This window comes from Strigops habroptila, chromosome 10 (assembly GCF_004027225.2).
Source record: "Strigops habroptila isolate Jane chromosome 10, bStrHab1.2.pri, whole genome shotgun sequence".
NCBI lineage: Eukaryota > Metazoa > Chordata > Aves > Psittaciformes > Psittacidae > Strigops > Strigops habroptila.
This window is the reverse complement of record NC_046359.1, coordinates 18,696,799-18,713,653: the sequence shown is the minus strand read 5'-3', so window position 1 is coordinate 18,713,653 and position 16,855 is coordinate 18,696,799. Positions and strand designations below refer to the sequence as shown.

Here is a 16,855-nt window from a genome sequence, read left to right as displayed (position 1 = left end):
GGGAGATTTTTAGGTACAGGTTAGACAAATATATGTTAGAAATAATATTTGTATAAATTAACTATGTATATGGATAGATGGACGACATAAGCTTTAGAGATCCCTGCTGACCCTGTATTCTGTAATTAAGTGTTGAAGACTGAAAGCTTAAGCACACAGAGGGTTTTTCAGGCATTTACTGAAGGAAGAAGGAGGGTAGCTCTGAGGGATCCCAGTTGTTAAGGGGATATGCAATATAGTACCAAGCAATCAGACTGCTCGAGGCCACCGATGCAAGAGTCTGAAGAACAAATCTAATAGATTCCTTCTAGTTTGTCTATGGCATGAGCTCTTCTACTTTCAATGCCTTCAAGAAACCTGCTGTTACTTGCACATGCACACACACATACACAGAGGCATACACGGATGGCATAATAGAACAGTGATATGGTCTGTTCTAATCTATTTTAATTAGAAAAAGCCTATTAGAAAATTGCCTAGAGTTTGGCATTAGTGGATGAAAAGTAAGATTTATTACTATTGTCAAATGAAAGGCTCAGAAGACTTGTCTGGTGCCAGGAGTTTTTTGTTTGGGTTTTGTTTTTTTTTTCATAATATAAACATCAGTTTGAATCTAAGCAATATTCAAATGTTTATTTCTAATGTCATATATAGATTTAAAAGCAATCAAAAAAATAAGCACTCAGGAGAAGAATTTCAAGATGAACTGTAAAACCATTCAAAATCCTCCTTACTAACTGTATGATTTTTTAAAAAATAGTTTTTACCTGGCACCTCAGACCTGTGATTAAAAATGTACAGGTAGGAGAATTGCAAACTTGGAGGTTTAGTTTTGATTTATTTAATAATTTCTTACTATCCTTAGTTCAAAGAAAAAATACTCTTATCACACTCTGATCATGTTCTGGTTTTGTGTGTGGATTTAAAAGGCCCCCTACATTATTTGTAATCATACTGTTAAGCTGGTACTTAAGAAAAAGTGAAATAATTAGTCTGTTATAACTGTCAAACACATATGTGTAATTATAAACGATCTGTGTGAATAAGTGCAGTAAATTAGATTTGTGCAGTTCTGTATTTTAGTGCTGGTATATTAGCAGTGGTCTTACTAGTTGTACTATGTGCTGCTCATAGTGAGAAGCAGTCAGACTACAGAGCTTGACAAGCTCTGCATAACAGGGATTTAAACCTTATACAAATTTCAACTGCAACACAGAAGTCAAGAAACCTTGAATATGTTCTCCAAATTTATGTGGAATAGGATTTAAAGCTAAATGAGGAGGCTCTATTCAGAATTATTTTGGCCTCCACTTTCCATGTTCCTTGAACGTAAACCCCTAGGAGTTGCTACCATAAAATTTTCTGGTATTAAAGGAACTTTAGGCATCCGTTGCACCTGCCTTTTTTGTTGTTGTTGTTTTGTTGGGGTTTTTTTTTTCCTCTCCTTGTGATACCATGTCATTTTTTATACACTGTAGATTTTATATAGCTTTTGGCCTTTAAATTTTAAACTGGTTAAAAGTGCTTTAGGGCCATTGTATGACTTATTACATGTGTGGTAGAGGTACAGTGGGCTCCTTTTAATGAAACATCTATTGCTGCCTCCATGTGTGCTGGCCTAGCCTTGGAGGCTACTGTGGTTCCTGCTGGTCCAGTGACCCTGTAGCACTCTCTAGTTGTTCATAGGGCAAAAAAGATGGGAGTTATTCCCCAGAGCAATGGCATAAAGTAATTTATACTGAGTGGTGGCTAGGATGCTTATTACTACAAATATCCTCCAAATATGGACTTGGGACTGTTCCCAGTGAGTAGAATGGCTGTAGTTATCCTGGTTTGGGAGGAAAAAGAATGCCAGTATTGCAAGCTGTGCTGGGTCACATCCTCTGCTCTTAGAGGCTTGAGAATGAGCCCCAGCTCTGTTTGACTCACTGGTATGGGAGTAGATTTGCTATGTTGCTGCCATGGTGATATGCTCTGTGCTTGGAAGAAGCTGCATCAGTTTCTGCAAATACACTTAGAAAACTGTAAAAAACTGCATGAGACAATGATCATCTTAGCAAGAGCGCTAGCCTTCTGATGAAGAAATGGCATAAAACAGTGTCCCAGATCTGAATACCTCTTTATCTTTGGCACTTAGTTTTTCTTGCCAGTAGTATGAGGCAACAAGGCAATGTTTTAACATTTTTCTCTTAAGTTCCACTGTGCATCTGACTGCAGCCTTAGCTCTGGACACCCAAATGCAGTCATTTCTAATTCTTTTCATAGGTTGCCATGATTATACCTAACATCAGAACAAAAAAAAAGGTCCAAATTTTATTTATTTCAGAAATAGGCCCTGTAAATGGTTGAAGATTACTTTCTTATGCTACATTCTTATAAGATTTTAGGTAATTTATTAGAAAGCACAGACATTAACATATATTTCAAATAAATGTAAGTGTCTAATAGGCATTGTATTTAAAATATGCCTATAACCTAAGCAGCTTATTCAGTGTTACAGTTGGGTAGAAGGATTAATTTCTCACTAAATTTCAGAATATTTGTTCCTGTTTTTTTAAACAAGTTATTTGCTGCATTTTAGATTTTCACAGACTGAAATAAAATACTTACATCTGATTTGTTGTGAAAGGCATGAGCTTGTTTCTTCTGGGATGTGCACTAGTTTAGAAGTTTTGGAGACCTATTTAAAAAAGTTTCCTTTCTGCATACGGGAAAATGTTCCTATTACTGTGAAACTTGTTATGTCTTAAACAAAATGTCAGGAGCAATGCAAATACTATGCAGTTGCTTTTCAGCTGCAAGGATGACATTGCTCTGTTTCTCTTACACTTTTCCTACTTTCTCACTTACCCATTCCTTTATAAAGCTTTTCTTCTTTATGTGACATTTTAATTACAGGGTGATAATTAAAATTAAGAAAATAACTATGGCAACAGAAGTTGGGCTTTTATGTTTTTATTTATGGTGTGTTTTTTTGCAAATTTTCTTCAGCAAATATTATATTTGTTTGAATATTTGGTTTCAGAATAAAATATACTTTCATGCAGCTATGTAAATTGCATGGCAGGAGCTTGTCTGTAGGAGGTTTCACCTTTATCTGTGGCTGTACATGGTTGCATCTGATTTAGTACTGGAGGATTTCATATTGTAGAATAAAATAGTGCTGTGCTGTGTTTTAATATTTAATCTGAGATGCAGAGTACATTGCCTATCATACTAAGCAACAGTCTCCCATTGTTTCCTTGAATCCCATCTATCATCTGTGAATTGTTTTTCCTAATAAGTACTGTAGGGCAAGGACTTGCCCAAGTGTCTCAGTTGCTGTGACAGTCATAGTAACAATGTCAGTTACTTTGTGTAGCAATAAAAAAAGTCTTTGCTCTTCATTCTGCTTGCAATGACATGTTTTATTTCAGCCAAACATAAAACTCTCAAGACTTTTGAGTGCCATCCTAAGTGTGTACTTTACCTGTGAGGCTCAATCAGAAAATATGTAGTTAATGTAAGAATCATTAATTTAATGCATAATGCTTTCCTTGTGTTACAAACAGAAAACAGTTTAAATTATGGATCTTATTTGTGACATGAATTATTTAACAGAGTCTGAGAGATTTAAAATATATCTCAAGGTGATACGTGAAGGACAATCTTGAGAGTGTTTTCATTCTGAGGTGTGTTTCATGTTGACAGCTATGGCAATAAGATATTCAAAGAATTTTATATCTTATGTAAAAGATTTAGAGTCTCAGGTCATTGACTGGAATGTGCTCACACCATTAAAACTTTTTTTAATCTTAATCTCTTTCAGTCCCAGCAAAGATGCATTGTGATCTTTGCACTGGTATGCTGCTTTGCAATTCTGGTTGCACTGATATTTTCGGCAGTGGATATTATGGGAGAAGATGAGGATGGACTCTCAGAAAAGAACTGTCAAAATAACTGTCGGTAAGAGGTAACAAACAGAACTTCTCTTTTGGGGTGGACAAGCGCATAGGTGTGTTATATAATGGCATGTAGTAATTACCATAGTCCTGTAATTGGGAAAAGTAGGTAAAGGAGGAAGAAATAGTTTCTCATTTTGAATTTCTGGTTTTGGAAGTTGGTTTGACAAAATAAAGCACACTTTTTGAAGTTATTTTTGCTGATGTGTTTTGAGCAAGACCCTTATAAGCCTGGGTCAAAGCCCATGAAATTTCAGTAAATGAGTACTGAGGTGGCTCACATTGTTCTCAATTCTGTCATGTCTGTCTGTCTTCAAGAGCTGCTTTTTTTTTTCTTCAGGAAGGTCACTGACCTCTGTTGACCTTAGACTGCTGTTCTTTTTATATAGGGGGACCTTTTATATATTCCTGTTTGCTGCACTCCCCTAAGAGACACAGTTGCTTTCCTAGAAACTGTGAAGAAAATTAGCGATGTGGTCAGAAAGATAGGAGCATTGGCTATGTTGGGTTAAGATTTGCCTCAGACACCTCCACAGTTGTGTATATCTTTTTGGATTTCAGTAGGTGATGATATTTTTGGGACCTTTTGTTTCCAGACTGTGATTTTTATTTTGCTGCTCCTCACTGTCAGGTTCCTTCATGAATCTGTTCATCAGTGATGACCAATGCTTTTCCTGCATGGTGTTGTCCAAGGTCACCTTCTGTCCACCAGTAAAGCTGATTTAACAAACATTTGCAGACTTCATTCACAGTTGTATTGTTTGTTTGTTTTTTCCCAAGGCTTTTTCTTGTATATAGAGCACCCTCTCCGATTCATTTTCTGGGAATAAACATGCATCCTTAAATAACTTCTCAGAAATCCGTTCTAATCTAATCAGGGAATTGCTGGAGTGGGAAGGGGCTACAGTTCTGGGCATCCTCCAGTCCATGACCCTGCTCAGAGCAGGATTAGCTGCAGCAGGTTGCTTGGCGTTGTGCACAGTTGGGCTTTGCATAGCTCTAAGGATGGACTCCACAGCCTTCCTGGGTCACCTGTTCCATTGTTGGTACAGTCAGCCAAGCTACCAATGGCTGGGTATATGGTGATTTGGGCATAATTTATATGTATTTTTTACGATAATCCAATGAAATATTAATGTTTCTTTGAAATAGGGAGAAAAGTCTCCTTATTTCTGTTATTCTTTGTTGATTTTGTGTAAAAACTCTTTGGGGGCAGGCCCTTCTATGTTGACTTGTCACAGTGCAGTCAGCAGCAATTCACAATCCAGCAAATTAGATTGTGTTTTTGCAGTAATATTGGATTTTTGCAGTATTTCTTACATGCTGCCTTTTTTTTTTTTTTTTTTTTTTTGAGAAGGTTGATTCTTTCAATCTGTAGCTCCTTTCAAACAGGACATGCCTACAGCATCAAGTAGCTTTGCCCTGGAGCCAGTCATCCCTCTGGCACCTATTTTTGTTTTTCCCCAGCATTGTTTTGGTTTTGTAAAATGGCTTGGCCCTAATCTGTTCACTTTGTTGTATGCCTACAGTTCTGGGCAGCCTTCTAATATCTTGTCTGCATTTTCTACATTTTTCAGCTATCTTGCCTTTCCCCGTCAGGGTCTTAGGTATTCTTCACTGTGAGTTGTTGCCTTCCAAAATTTTTGAAGGTACTGCATGTGTCACCTTTACACCCACTATCTCCGTGTGTGAATCTTTGACAGAACTAGGTCAGATGAGGGGAAAGTTTCTCTGCTTATTGGCTTCTGAGTGCTGCACACAACTTCAGCACACGCAACAACTACTGCACCATGTTTTCCTCTTAGTTGTATTGACTAATGGCTCCCTTTTTGTTCTCGTTGGCTACACAGGCCTAGCCAATGAAGAACTTAATCTTCTTCACTTTGTATTCTTCAAATGGTGAAAAATTTCAGAGTGGGAGCAATGTACAGTGCTATGGAAAACAGAGATATTGTTTTATCCAAACATAAGAGATCGTCTCTTTGTATGGGTTACATCCATCTGCCTTTCCAAAGAATACTCACCTTTGCTTAGCTTTTTCTTGGTTGGCATGTGTCACTCTTCTCTCTCCTGGACTGTGTTAGAGGAGCCTGGGAGTAAATCCAGCACATTGGCTTTAAACATAGGAGTCAATTAAACTGGTCTGCATGTACAGTGATAAAAGTGATCTCGGACCCCAGCTCTATTTTAAGGTGCCTTTTACAGAGTGATTCAAGTCTGTGATTTAACTGCTAATGACTGAACTAGAAGGCACATCAATGCTGTCTGTATAAACTGCCTAAACCATTTCTAATAACAGTATCCAAGTGCTGGCAGCTGCTACCTGCTCACGTTGAATGCTTCTCTACGTGGTGAAACTGGGCTCCTTTAAGCGTTTAATATGTTGCAGGCTTAACTGAAGTGCTGTAAGATCATTTTCTGCCTGTGGTATGTATTTAGTACTTGGAGTAAGCACTTCTAATATGTAAGACAAGAAGTATTGAATACTTATATTTCTGCTGTGTGAGTACTTTCACTGAAATTCAGGATGAGGCACTTAGGTTTGCAGGATATGATGAGACAGAAAAGTAATAGATGGTCATACTTTGATTTTGTTAGATGAAATGATTGTCAAAAGTTTATGATACTTGAATTCTTTTTTAATTGATCAAATTTGTGAAGAAGCTTGATGGGAAAGGAGGCTATTGATTAGAGAAAAATTCCACTGATGGTTTGTTAAAGGCTTTTGTCTTCTGAAAATCAATTTAATTCTGTCTTTTTATTTTAAAGGAAAATATGTCTGAAATAGAGCTGTAGTATTTGGCTAGAAATTCTTGGAGCTTGTGCCAAAAAATAGCAAGTGAGAATTTTCTTAAAGGAGGAGAAAGTAAAAAGAAGACACTTTTAGAAGTGTAGAGGTTTTTGTAGCCTGAGAGAGGAATCACGGGGGTATGTTTTCCAGTAAGGCCTACATCTTTTTTTTGTTGCTGTGATTGTATTGTTCATGGGTACTAGCCTTTCTGATCTGCTTGTGGTAGTTTGACGTGATGTTTCTATTCTATTAATAATTCCTTAAGCTCTTATTACATAAGGAATACTTACTTCATATGTTGCCCAAAAGACCTTACTCTTTACTGATGTATTTATTTCTCTCAAGTCTTTGTAACAAAAACAAGTCATGGAAGTGGAAAAGCAGGCTGTTTTGCATGTCTTCATTGATTGTTGACACCCATCTAAAAAGTTGCATAGGAAATAGCACTTTTTGAAGAAATGAAACTGTGTTTGAAAGGAAAATTATGATTTGTAATCTTTAAGCTACTTGCTGAAATAATCAGCCCATGGTTGAGAACTGATATGTATCTGCCTTACAGGTCATTTGTGATTGTCATAATGTGAAGTCACATTGCTCTAGGCTGCAAACCATTTCCCATTTTATTTGTTAGACAGAGGAACTTGATACTCAATAACACTGAGTAGAATATTCAAGAGGAATTTGGTTATGTGAGATTTAAATAATAAATTACTTCTTTTTTTTTCCCATCTTTTGAGATATAGATACAGAAACTTCAATTTTTTTTAGCCTGCCTTAAATGTTGTAATCCAAAAACTACAAATAGGTAATTTAAAATAGTTTACATCCCTATCCTAATAATTGAGGGCAAATATTAGGGCAAATAAAGGTTCTTGTCAGATTAAATACCAAGCATCTCTGTAAAAATTACTGTATCTTCTACTGACACATACATTGCAATTCAAATTAAGATGAGGGAAGGTCTGTAGAATTTATCAGGCACATAAATTCTGGCTTCAGAATTGAAATCAGAATCTGAACTCTACTGACTGGAAAACTGTATTGGTTTAGATGAAATAATGCTGTTTGTACTTATTTACATTGTCCCATATAGCTTTCAAACCATGATTTTATATGTGAAGAGACTGGCTGACTGAAAGTAGACTTTTTATTTTATTTTTTTACAACTGGACCAGGTCTGCTAAGAGGCAGCATTTCACTTCAGAAGGTGCTGCACACTCTTGGCTTCCTTCCACAAAATTTGATTTCAGAATGCTGGACTTAAAAAATACAAATAGTTTTTGACTCTTCCTATTGAAAGGAATGTCAACTGATTGGCATTAAGTAATAAAAAAGCAGTAATGACTGTGAAAAGCTTTTGCACTTTGTGTTTGGTTGGGCTACAAATAATTCTCTTGAGACATCCACATTAATGTTGTTAGCCAGCCCTGATGGATGAGGCTGGTTAAGAGGATATGCTTAGCAGTCTGGGAATTTTGCCTGTCTTGCTGTGGGTCCATTAGATGCTGCATCTGTAAAATTAGATTATTGTAATTTGGAAATAGTACTTTTTAATGGCTGATCTGTTGTGAATAAATCTTGGCCTCTGATATAATGTCAGTCAAGGCTTACTTAGCTTTGTTGAAACTGGCTGGTAAACTAAAAATAGCAATCTGGGAAACAGAAGAAATTACAACTATTAAGAGATGGTCTTTATTATCCAGAGTGTTTGAACCAAGGTTCAGTATGCTGCTTCTGCTTGTTCCTGCCGATAGTCATTCTAGGGTTCCTACAGAGCTTGCACATGCCCTAAATTATCCTCATCTCACTGGCTTTTGCAATATCAATTGAAACAGTAGTAGCAGCTGGCATAGCTCCTGCCTCTGGCTGTGGGTTTGGCCCTGTCTCTTGAGAGGGGCTAAGGAACAGCAAGGTAGAAAAGGAAGCAATGGTAGCTTCCACAGTTCCCATGTTAGGGTGTAGGAAAACTGTTGTCATAATGATTTTATTTTTTTTTTAACTTTTTCTGGTGATAATTGGAGTATTTTCTTGGGTTTTGTGTGTGTGTGTTCAAAGCGGATTCTGTCTTGCATTCTGCTCCAGTGACACAGTTTTGCTATTTTGATCATTTCTCTTGTTCTCAGAGTAATATAGAATGAAGGCATTTGTCCTTTTCTGTTTGGATTTGTGTTGGAGGAATTTGCTTTTCTGTATAACATGAATGACAAAGCTATTTATTTGTGATCTTAGGGAGGTTTTGACCAATTCTGCCCTATATCAAGTAGGTGGTGATACTTGGGCTGCATTTGTGTTTGCTTTGGAAATCGTTTGGATTGTTTTGGTTAAGGCTTTGTATCCTCTATAATTTTGGTATCCTGCAGAGGAGCTGAATCTTCCTGTTGAAATGATGAACTTAGATTTCAACAGTACCCTGCAGCACTTAATTCTAGAGATCTAGGAGTATACAGTAATTATATTGATCAGTTATTATGTGTTGCATGCATTGCTTTCAATTTCATTAGAAGTTTCTTTATTATTGATTTGTGAGAGAGGGCACACAACTGGAGCCCATAATTGATTTTTTTTCTATTGCTTTATAAATCTTTGCTTCAACTCCTCTCTGCTATTTCACCAAGTAAGGTTTTGCAGCACTATGAAGTAAGCATACTGCAGCACATGCTTATGTTGTTTTACCTTGGAAGTGCTTTGCCCCTGACTGATTGCAGAGGAGATACTCTCTGTGCTGCATGGGTTCCGAACATAGCAAGGTTTATATTGATGGATTTCTGTTTAATAAACAAACTCTGACAGGCATAATAATGAAATGACTAAACAGAACAAGATGCTCAGATTTTTAAAACAAGCCTGTTAAAGAGCAACAGAAGATTTCTATTTACAAAACACTTATGCTATTTGGTATAAAAATACCTTCTGTCAACATGATGGATAAGGGGATTGAGGGCACCCTCAGTAAGTTTGCAGATGACACAAGTTGGGTGGGAGTGTTGATCTGCTTGAGGGTAGGAAGGTTCTACAGAGGGATCTGAATATGCTTGGCCTTTTTGAACCTCTTCTGTATGGTCTCTCACGTGGTCTTCCTATGTCCATGTCTCTCTAGTTAGTGAGAGCATCACTGCCTGTGAGTAGCACTTTAGATACACAGTACTTTTGTGTGTTGAGCAGACGAACCTCTCTGTTTATGACCTCTGTTAATCAGAAAAGTATGAGTTTGCTTCCTTTATTCAACTTACCAACATCCAGTTGTCCTGGCCAAGAGGAAAAAATTCATTGAAGGACTTTGTCCATTTTATTATCATTACTATTTTTCATGTTACATTTTAGGTTTTTTCCGTAATGAATTTATTTCCACTCAACCTGACCGAGAAACAGAAAAATAATGCACAAATACCAGCCCTGGCATGTGCCAGATACAATTCTTTATCTGTTACTTATTCCCTATTTAATGCCCAGTCCTTTCCAAATAAGACTATTACCAAATTATCACACAGCTTAAAGAGAGCTTTCATGACAGACAACATCATAATTTGGTACTTCTAAATCTTGTTTCTTCACATACTAAGTGTTTAAATGGCTCTTCTAAGAGCCATCAGTTATTTTCATGCCTTCTGATATGAGGGGGAGGATTCATCTTGCCTCAGACTAAACTTTTGATGGATATTTAATGGTACGTTAAAAGTGCCGGCTTTGACTTTTTACTGTTTTTCTAGATCAGCATGGAACTCTCAGAATAAATATGTTTTATTCATATGTATGACCACAGATGATAATCTGGTATCTTTTGCAAATTGTCAGGTATATAGTTAATTGATTTTCATTGATCTCCAAAAGTATTTCTTTAAAAAAAACCTGTTGGGAAAATCAGTTTTTAGTTTCTTTGTTATCATTTACGAAATGCCACCTAAAGTCAGCTGGACTTGAATCAGTCTAAAATAATAAATTTTAGAGCTCAGCTTCTATTGGCTAAGTATTGGAGAAAAATGCAGTTTTACGAATAGCTTAGCAAAATACAAATATGTGTAAGCTTTATAACTGATCACAAAACCTTAACGAAGGAATGAATGTGCCACTATTATGAAGTTAGAACAAAAATCACTAGTCCTTTTTCCATCCAGTTTTGGGTCACTTATATCATCTTGGCAGTGCATGTTTTGCAGTTCATTGTAGGTGCTGGTGGAGAGAAAACAGACTTACGGTGCAATAAAGACACTAGAGAATGCTAGGGGTGATGTATTTTGGGCGATGAAGGCTGAAGTGCTGGACTGGAAGTCTCTTCTCAAGCATTCAGCCAGTGCTATTGGGACAGTATGGTATGTTTTATAGATGTGTGTGAGCCACCTTTTAAAGATATCCTGAACACCTTCCAATTTTGGGCAAAGACACAATGTCACAACCTGGAGCCAGTACATCACTATAGTAACTTTGGGAAATGGTATGGGAAAGCAGTAGAGATGTAACCTCTGCATGACATTAGACAAACTATTCCTTTTCCTAGTGACTCATCTGTTTGTATGTGAACAGAGTTGTTCAGGACTGACTAGAAAGGAGAAAACAGTGAGGTGCTCAAAGTTGCGCTTGAGAAAAGTCACACAAATATCTGTGGTTTTATGTCAGAGGTACTGTGCTGGGCATGTTTATGTGGTAGTGTTCTGGCTGGAAAATGTACTTCTAATGCTTCAAGATAGTTCGATGTTTTCAGGGCTTTTTTGAGAGTCAAGATGTTGCATTAAAATATATTCCATAGAGTTCTGTACAGAGTAATTACCAGTTGCTAATTACAAATGTTTTTCTAAAATCTGAAAGGATGGGGGCTTTTATGTTTTGTTTTGTTAGGGGTTTTTTTGTTTTGTTTTGTTGGTTGGTTTTGGGTTTTTTCTAAATCTAAGTGCATCAGTCTAAAACATTCTTTTAGTAGAAATATAAATGCTACTTTATCAAGCTACATAGCTTGTGCCTGTTTCCCTTGTCTTTCTCTCCTTGAGTTTTAACTTGGATGCAATTTTAATCAGATGCAATTCTACATGGACTAAACTTAATTACCCTTAAAAAAACAACCAAACAACCAAAACCCAACAAACCCCAGAAATACAAATAGATACTTAAAAGCAACAGACAATAGTCAAACCTATGTAGTGCTCCCAAGGTGTCCTGGAACATGTCCATAGAATCTTGCCTCTCTCATTTGAGTGCTGGTGATGTCCTTTGGGAAAGGATACTTTGAGTACTTTATTTTTTTTTAAATCTGTGTGTTTTTATTACCGTTCCTACCTTGACTGTATCTGCTGAATTTGTAGGGCTGATTTCAAATTGTTGCTGACTAAAGGTTTTGAATTTCCCTTCATTGTTTTACAAAGTGGTTTTGTTTGTTCTTGTTGAGCAGGAAGGGCATTAAGTTTAAGGGATTTTTGGATTGTATAAATGTCAACATCATAGAGTATCTTTTTGTTCGTATTCTGCAGAAGAGAGTTCTTACTTAGAAGATTCTCATTAAATTATTTCAAACACTATAAGAACATGTTTATTTATGAGGAAAAATATTTTGATTCTTGACTGGTTTCTACAACTGTGAGCTAACACATGTATCCATCCCAAGTCATACCAAGATAATCGGGGCCTTTTAGAAAGTTGCACAGGCCAAGAGAAAAGAAGTTAGCAATCATATTCCTACTTATTGTGTATTGATACATGATTATTTAGTCTAAATTAATATTGCTATTTACAGTAACAATGTGTTAATAGAAGAATATAGTGTGGAAGGAAATAAAAAGGCAACATATATTTTGTCATTAAAATAAAAAGGTCAAAATGTCCCTGTAACATGTATTTGTGATATTCAGGCCCTGACAAAAGGTTTTGTATGAACTTGCATTGTCACAAACTGAATGTAGAAATAAAATAAAAACATCTCACTAATTAATGTAAATGCTAGTGGCTATTTATACAATATTTGTTGATCTTTTGAGAGGCTCAGTAAAGTTGATAAGTTAGAATATTTTGCTGTGTTTTACTGAGGGGTGAGCAGTGAATGAGTTGCTGCTCAAAAGAGCCGAATAGAAGTAACCCATCTGACGAGGGGCTTGTGTGGTTGCTGTGCATCTTTGTACAGGATTTTAGGTACCTCAGCTGCTAAATTTTAGATTATTTGAAAGGTAAGATAATGGTATTTACGCAAGACTTAAATATGGTACAAACAAAGGAAAGAGGCTGAGATTTTTTCCAGTGGCTAAACTGAGTCAGCGTATACTATGTTATGTCGGGAAGTGTGAGTTCCTGATTACTGACTGATGGATATTCAGGGTGTTCACTGCACTACGCATACCATAAAACATAAGAGGAAAAAAAAAAATGCAGATTTAAATTTAAAAATACAGTGTTAACACCAAGAATAGCAGCTGGATTTCCTTATGCATGACAGGGGCAAGAATGGCTTCACCTAACAAGGTCAGCATTGTCTGAGTTGTGTGCTCCTTATAGTTCTCATCTCTATTAGAAAGCAAACTGTCTGCCACAGAACGGGGTGCAGAGCTTCTCCAGCTGCCGTTTAGGAAATATTGCCTGGACTGACTGTCATGAAACAGGCACTTGATATGGGCAAACTATTGTATTTGGAAGACTTTTTCTAACAACATTTGTAGATAGTGAATCTTGAAAACATTAGCTCAGAAGTAAGAGTATGTAGCCAAATAGGATGTTAAGAGAATAAAATCAGTTGGAATTCTTTTGCATATAAATTGCGAGTATAGTAGTACTGTGGCATCAAACTGCAATGGAGATAGTTAGAAGAACAGAAATAAAACAAGCCCAACCTTTGCATCTTCCTGGTGAAGGAGCAGAAATCTAGCAGACAAGAAGTGATTAAATAAAACCAAAATTGGGTGGTCCTTTCTCAAGACTAAGGAGAAAGTGGGAGCGGGGAAAACAGTGCTATTGGTAACTAAAATTGGGGCTTAAAAAATGTTTCTCTTTTCTGTCCTTGTCTTTTCATGTCTAGAGATTAAGCATGAACTTTTGAAATACGTAGACAAGGCAATTGTGTGGGGCTTTCGATAAGCGTATCTTGTAGATCTTCAATTACAGTATGGTAGTAAATAGAGAAAACTAAATCATGTAGTGTCTCTTGGTTAATAGTATATATGGCACTCTAGATAATAAACAGCAATGCCAGATAAATCCCTTATTCTAAATTCAACAGAATTGGGTCACACTGTTTCTTTTTTCACTAGGAGTTTTGTAATATGTACCTCATCTTTCTTCATTTCAATTCACTTCAGATCCTCAGGATCCTCATGTTTTCGTACTTTACCGTTCAGTGTCGCATCTAGATGTCTACAGTGTGATAATGTGAGTTACAGATCTGCTCTTTACAAGGGCGAGGTTTTTATTTTTTAAGGCACTGAGTGTGACGTGGCACCTTAATGGTAGGAAAAGGACAGAGGCACTGTGGCTGCATTGCATGGACAAGACACTGGCAGGCACTAATGGGGGGAATACTGTTCTTCTCATTAACTCCAAACCTGAGAAGCAGGACAGATTTCAAGAAATTTCAGTGTGAGTGTGAATGTTTTGAATAATGAATGGTGGTGCGTTAAATTGTTAATACTTTATCTACAGTCTCTTACATGAAGTAGTTGCTGTTACTGCTCATGTGGGCTTAGTTTTCTCTTGGCTTACACTCTGAAACTATTTTGTCATGCAGTAAAGATGTCTTCTCATTACTTTCTTGTTTTTACAGCTTTTTAAATTTTCTTTTCTTCCCCTTGACCGGCACCTGTAACTTATTTTCCTTCTCTCTTTCCTTACTTTGTCATTTAGGTTTGGCTTTGTGAGGTTCTCGCAGTGTGTTCATGTTTCCCTTGGACTTTTCCTTAGAGGCCTTTTTGTGGTCTTTCCTTCTACCCTGGTGGTTTAAAAAGTGGCACAAACCTCATTCCTTGGAACCTTTTCAGACTCCATCCTACACACATGCATGTTCCCAGCCTAGATGAACTCTATTGAGTCTATATTTGAAGACAGAGAGTGTCTCAAGAATAAATTTGTGTTGGCCCCAGTGCTGTAAATATTAAACAAATTCACCATTCTATGTATTAGTATCACTAAGGAGGATTTGGCTAATAAGTTAAAAAACGTTTTGGTGTATTCATTAGAGGACTGTCATAAGATATTTAATCCACTGAATATGCTTGTGAGATCTCAGTTTTATTAATCTTGAAATTAAAATACTTAAGCTGTTGTGTTCCTGTGAAGAATTATGTTTTTCTGACCGCAATCAGTAGACTTTAACAAGGTGTACTGAAACAACAAGGCAGGCTCTTCTTGGGTTGGCCAAGGGATATCTTTTGAGGGGAAATATGCAGGGTTAATGTTTAACCAAGAGACACTGTGGAGAAAGAGCACTATTCTGCTTTTAGCAGAGAGGAAAGTGGATTTAACCCCTTACTTGGACTTGGATTCCTGGACTTAATTCACCCTTTGAAACCAGGTGTCCAGGTGCTGGATGGCTCCCCTGAAGAACAGCAACTCATGGTATTGCAATCCTCTTATGCCAGCCACCTCAGCCTGAAGCTCTTAGAGATAGCATGCACTGACTAGCTCCTGGCTTTCCTGCTATTCTCATCCTGTCCCGTATTTGTACATTTAGGTAATGTCCTTTGAAGAAGCACCTTGGGAGTCAGACACACTGCTATCCCCGCTTCCAAGTAGAAACCTGGAAGACTGTGGTTCTCTGAATTTGCTTGCTTGCTTTCTCGAAGTGCATGCAGTAGTTACAACATGAAGATCTGTAACTTAAAATCCATATACTAGGTACAGCTTATGGGAGTTGAAGTTACAATTAGCTATGATTTCTCTCTTTAACGAGTTCATACAGAAAGCTGCTTCTTTTGTTAAGATCAATCAAAAAATAAGGATTTTGATGTTCCACCTTACACAGAGCCCATGGATCATGAAGGGCCTTTGTTTTGGCATGCTCATTGAAGGTGAAAGGTGCTGTTTGAATTTTCTGTGGAGTGTGAAGGCTGGTCAGGTCATCTGGCTTCTCCTGCCTCAGCACCCTCAGGCACTTGTCTCCCAGCAGTCTGCCATAAGAATCTGCTGACCGTCTCTCAATTCTCCCTGCACAGCTGCAAAACCCACTGGAATGTTTAAATGCTGACAGGCAGAAATGCTGTAAAAATGTAAATTTTCTTCTGCTGAAGGGCAAGATGCCAAAGAATGCTTTTTTAAACGTTTCACTACTGAATAAGGGTTTAGGGGAGTTGGTACAGGTGGAATGCAGAATTTTAAGCAATGGGAGAGAAGCTTATGCTGTTAAGATCACTCGTATTTTGATTCGTTAGTCACTTCAGGCCTTTGGCACAGAGTGTTTGCTGTCTTTATTACTGTTTTTTTTTTTTAACAGAAAATAATGGGCTAAGAGGTAGTGTTCTTCTCTGTTGGTGCACAAAGCAAGGACTGCTTTGCTGCCTCCAAAATGGCATTGTCTGTCTTCACCTGCCTAAATACTGTACTTAAAAACTCTGTAGAAAAGCCCAGAACAGTCAGCTTTCATTCAGCAGATATTTTAACAACTTGTGCACATTGATGCTCTGAAGGGCTGTGACCAAGTGAAATGAAGATTTGTGCCTTTGGCTCTGTCAGTGGAGTACTGAGGAATTGTTTTGTTTTTTCTTTAAAAGCAAGATTTAAAGATAATAATGGTGTTTTCTGTTGCAAAAGAAATAGATGGTGAGTACTTTGCCCAGGTTTTAGAACTAGCTGTGACCTTTGATAAGAAAATTTAAAAATTATTTTTCTTTCATCTCTCAGCTGAAATAATACAGTGGCTGCATAACAGTTGACATTCAAGGCTGTTTCAAACAGTGTTATTTTCTTACCTTAATCAGGGGCTTGAAAAAAAAGGGAGGGGTTGATTGTATTTCTATTTTTTTGTTCTGCAATAGTGTACTTCCTATATCAACAATGCAATAATTTTATTCTCTGTTAGTCCTCCTTTGCTCCATATGGGCTGTTCAGGCATAATGTGCATGATACATGCTCTGAAGTAGTCACCTATATTGAACTACTGTATTTGTGTTGCTGTGCTTCATTTTAGCTTTCAGTTTTACATCAGATCACAATGAGGACAGGT

At 37.1% G+C, this 16,855-nt stretch overlaps 1 protein-coding gene across 9 annotated transcripts in view; it reads left to right on the top strand.

The window, feature by feature from the left end:
* Positions 1-16,855, top strand: part of PLD5 (phospholipase D family member 5) — a 175,053-nt gene that overhangs the window by 62,062 nt on the left and 96,136 nt on the right. For 6 of the 9 annotated variants that reach the window (XM_030499799.1, XM_030499806.1, XM_030499801.1 and 3 more), the window contains exon 2: positions 3,809-3,945. The exons of 1 other annotated variant lie outside the window; for it this stretch is intronic. In XM_030499799.1, coding sequence (XP_030355659.1) covers positions 3,809-3,945 — 137 coding nt within the window. Of the gene's footprint in view, positions 1-3,808; positions 3,953-16,855 lie in introns of those variants that run through there. 2 more of the 9 variants (XM_030499804.1, XM_030499807.1) reach the window with 2 other exon arrangements.